The sequence below is a fragment of the Pteropus vampyrus genome, unplaced genomic scaffold (assembly GCF_000151845.1).
Source record: "Pteropus vampyrus isolate Shadow unplaced genomic scaffold, Pvam_2.0 Scaffold8, whole genome shotgun sequence".
Classification (NCBI taxonomy): domain Eukaryota; kingdom Metazoa; phylum Chordata; class Mammalia; order Chiroptera; family Pteropodidae; genus Pteropus; species Pteropus vampyrus.
Window position 1 is genome coordinate 16,061,968 of NW_011888789.1, and position 4,611 is coordinate 16,066,578.

General features: G+C 41.0%; 1 protein-coding gene across 1 annotated transcript in view; it reads right to left on the bottom strand.

The window, feature by feature from the left end:
• SH2D4A (SH2 domain containing 4A) overlaps nucleotides 1-4,611 on the bottom strand; it is a 56,362-nt gene that overhangs the window by 37,633 nt on the left and 14,118 nt on the right. The window contains exon 4 of the mRNA XM_011373090.2: nucleotides 2,819-2,990. Coding sequence (XP_011371392.1) covers nucleotides 2,819-2,990 — 172 coding nt within the window. The remainder of the gene's footprint in view (nucleotides 1-2,818; nucleotides 2,991-4,611) is intronic.

The following is a 4,611-nucleotide window of genomic DNA, read 5'->3' on the forward strand; positions in this document are numbered from 1 at the left end:
TGTCCAAAAGAAATAATACTTGCACAGTCTACTTTACAGGAGTATTGTGAAATGAAATGGCTTTATGGGAAAAAGCTTTGTGAACTCTAAGTCAATTTGTAAGTATTTTATTATTACATTTAAAATCAATTTCCATCTAGCACTACCACCTTGAGTGGCACAGGAAATCCTTGATGTCTCTAAACTACACTCACCTTCTCCTTTAAAACCAACTCTTCCTCCAGACATTCCTGTTTATGCCGATGATACCCGCATTCACCCAGGCATCCAAGCTTGGAAACTTGGGTTATGCTAAAACCTTGCTCCCAATCTGATCCACAAATGATCAAAGTATAAATTTGATCAAGTCAATTCATTGCTCAAAAACCAATGACAATTTCTAATTATTCTTGAAAAAAGTGTCAAAACTCAAGTCTTTTCCAAGACCCTGTCCTGTCTGGCCTTGACCACCCCTCACTCAATCATAAGCTCTCCTCCTTCCCTTCTACACTCCAGTCAAATGGGCTTCTTTGATTTCTCCAAAGCCCCTGTTCCCCCCAGCTATATAGACTTTGCCCGCTGTCTGTTTGCTGGAACCTCCAGCCCCAGGTATCCTCTGTTGTCATCTCCATCTCCACGTCCTCTGCAAAGCCATCCTGTACTCCCTGGTATTGCTCAAGTTCTATTGTATTGGGGGTGCATGGAAACAACTCCCTTCCCTCGGAGCACTTACTATCATTTGAAATTACATATTACATGAAGTCTCTCCATGCTTCCTCAACTATAAAGTTCATGAGCAGTGATGCTGTTTTTGCTCCTACATTATAATCACAATGCCTGGCACATGAGTAAATCAATCAATATTGGGATCTTCTCCTCACTGTGTATGTGTGTGTGTGTGTGTGTGTGTGTGGGTGTGTGTGTATACACCCACACACACATATATAGATACTCTGACTCAGGCAAAGCTGAAAAAGCAGGAATAAAAAACTTCCACCTCTTTTTTCCATATTCCTGTACCTACATGTTTCCTTACCCCCTGCCCCAATCTAAGGAATGGAAGAATGTCACTTTCTCTATAACTTTCTGATATAGGAAAAGAATAACCACAATATGTATTTTAATTTCTATTGTAATCTTTCATCTTGTGAAATTTGTTTTCTAGGAAAATATTATAATTCAAACACAAAGATAAGCATGCATACTTGATGCCTTAAAGGAGGTATTTTGTTGTTGCTGTTGTTGTTCTTCACTTTAGGGGTGTTGAAAGGGGGCTAGCTCTTTGGGGAGAGTGTGGTATTAAACATGCTGAGTGCAAAGCAGTTCTGGGAAAGCCTGGTGCTCTACTGCAGGTGTGAGGAAAGTACCCAGGCTGACCCTGGGACGTAAACCAAATTTTAGAATTTTGTACCCCTAAATATTTTGAGCCTCATATTTATAGCCCTTTATAGAGCTTCTTCACATTCCTCATATTAATAAGGCAATCAAGTACAATAGTTAAGGAGTGACCTGAGAAGGATTCCCACAGGTTTGAATCCTGGTTCAGTCTTTTTCTTTTTTTCGTTTAATTCATTTATTTAACTTAGTTTCAAGTATACAGTACATTGGTTAGACATCTATATAGTTCATAAAACGATCTCCCCAATTGCTTACTCCCTCCCTGGCCCTCCATCTAGCCAACATATTAACACTAACTGCCGTGCTCGCCATCCCCATGACCATCTATCAACTACTAATTTGTACTTCTTTAGCCCTTTTATCAACTATAAGACCTTAGGCAGATGGAGTAACCATACCGAGTTTCAGTTTCCTCACCAGTAAAATGGACAAACAATCCCTAGGTCATAAGATTGTTGTGAAGATTAAATGAGACACTCAGCAGTGTGCTTTGCCATGTACTAAGCCCATGAAATAGGTGGAACAGAGAACTGTACTCCCATTTGACAGCCTCAAAGAGGTCAAGAGGACGTGCAACCAGTGTTGGAGAGCTGGGGACCTGACTGGAAGTCAAATAACTGCAAATCTCTTGTTAATCCTCAGTGTAATGAAATTCCTGGCAGAAGAAGGTACTTCATAATATAGTATTATTGTTCTTCCAAACTATAATCCAAGCAGCAATTTACGTTTGAGCTTTTTAAACCACCTGGAACATAAGAGAATTCCTATCAGTTCTGAGTATAAAATCCTGTTGTGTCGAGGAACTAGCTGTCTCCACAATCACAGGCAGAATCTATGAAGCTGAAGAGGCACTGATATTTGTACTCAACAAAAAGGGGAAGACTCAACAGAATACAGTCTAGATCACAAATGGGCCAGAGTTACTGGCCAGGGGTCAGCAAACTACAGCCTGTGGGCTGAATCTGGCTCTCTGCATGTCTTGGTAAATAAATTTTATTAGAACACATCCGTGCCCATTCATTTGTGCATGGTAGTGACAAGAGACCACATGGTCCACAAAGCCTCAAATGTTTACTATCTAGCCCTTCACAGAAAAGTTGGGGACGCCTGTTATAAAAGCCATGTAACAGGGGAAAATGAACTTTGAAAGTATCTTCAAATGCAAAATCTTATTACTTAAGTTCTTTCTTGGCACCTTCGGTCCTATGAAAAAGGATTTTTTAAACGCAACGCCCCCCCCCCCGCTTTTTTTTTTTGTGGAATTTTTTGGCAAATCCCCCTCCAAAAGAAATGAACAGCGGGGCCTTTCATTTGAGAGGAATTTTTCCAGAAAAGCCAGTTTTAAATCCTGATACTCAGTTACATTCACCTCAGTGTCCCTAATATCTTTTATCTCCCCCAGTGATGAAATTCTGCACATTTACAGCTAGGAAAGACTCACTGGAATCTTCTCTTCTGTAAGGAGCGGTGCTGGTCTTGAGCCGGGCCCAGATTCCTCCCCTTCTGCTGCTTTCTTACAGATGTTCTGAGACTCCCAGGCATCTGGTGCTTGCGGATCAAAGTAGTGTGATTTTGTGGCCAGGCTATTGGTGAATTCTTTGGACTGAGTTTTGCTGAAGAGAAATAAATATAGAATTATTAAAAATATTATTCAACATGGACAGCTTTTCCAAAGCAGATGTCTACGTTCAAATTACGTGAAAAACAGTAATAGATACCATTTACTGAGTGCTTATGATATGGTAAGCCCTTTGCTAGGTATTCTAAAGACATTAATATAATACGCATAACAATCCTATAATAAAGACATTATTATCCTTACTTTATTATAAGCTCAAAATAGTTATTAAATATTATATGTAGCTATACATAATATTTAATAATTATTTATTATGTAATAACCATACAATCAAAGGCCACATAGTGCACAGCCAGGATTTTAATCCAGGTCTGCCCAACTCCTGGTTCAGAAGCTAAACTGCTAGAGCATACTGCCTTCCTAGGACCAGCAGCCAATAACGATCACCGAATGCCCATTTATAGTTTTAAAGTTACAGGAGTTGGTGGGGAGCATCACCAGCCTTTGGGAACTGAATTAAGGTCCATGCGTATGTTTCTATTTTACCACCTCAGATAGATAAATCTATACTCCAGGGAGAGCAGGCTTCACAGGGGCCCCCCTGGGGACCCAGCTGAGAGGCTCCATTATCTGCGTCACTGCTACCACCCATCATCTTTCTATATCTTCAATGATCACATCACTTACTTATTCAAAACCTCTTCACTGTCCACAGAATGAGGTCCAAACTCCTAAATCTGGCCTTCAAGGCACTTTAGGGCATGGTCCCCATCTCCCACTACTTCCCTGTGTATACCTCAAATGCTCAGAACTCATCATAACCTGAAGAACCACACAGATTCAAGTCTAGGGGTCTTGATTATGCCCTCTGCCAGCAATCTCCTTCCTGACATTCTGCAGCTGGAAAACTCTCCTTTTCTTTCAAGGTCCAATTCAGATTTTACCTCTTTTGTGCATGAGAATGATAAGCTCCGTTCTCCGTTTACAACTTAATTATAGCACATATCACAACCTGTAATGGCTGCAGGTAGCTGTGTGTCTGCCTGTTTCTACTCCTGGATTGGAAGCTCCTTGTTCATCTTTTAATTCCCAGTGCCTAGCATGGTGGAAGCACCTATAGAGCCTGCTCACTCAGCTGTCCGCATCTAAGCAATCTTCTTTGGAGGCCTGAAGCTCGATAGTCACTGCATTTCTCGCTTATATTTTTGATGCTCAGCTGTGTCAGCCTGCATTGATTGCTCTAGAATGATTCTAGTGAAGCCAGTGATCACTTGGGAAACCACATCCAGATCAAAACGGGAGTGAAAAGTGGGGAAATAAAACAGCTGATTTGAAAGCATTGTGGGGAAAAAAAGAGAATCGCCAAGAGTCTAAAGAAACTTTCTGAAGAAATCTAAGTGACTTTTGAGACTCTAAAATCCCATACTACTCTTCCGCTAGAAACTGTGAGCAAGAGGTATCTTTGCATTGTCTCTCTTTGGTTTGCAGATCTCATACCTGGGCTCTTCTGCTTCCTGCTCTGCTTTTAGCTGGGCTCTCTCAGCGACAATCTCATTGCAGAGCACGTCATAGGGTTTATCGAGATGATGTTCGCCCATCACCCAGACCCAAACTTCTTTATCAGCTCCTAGTTTCCAATGAACAGATTTGCTGTT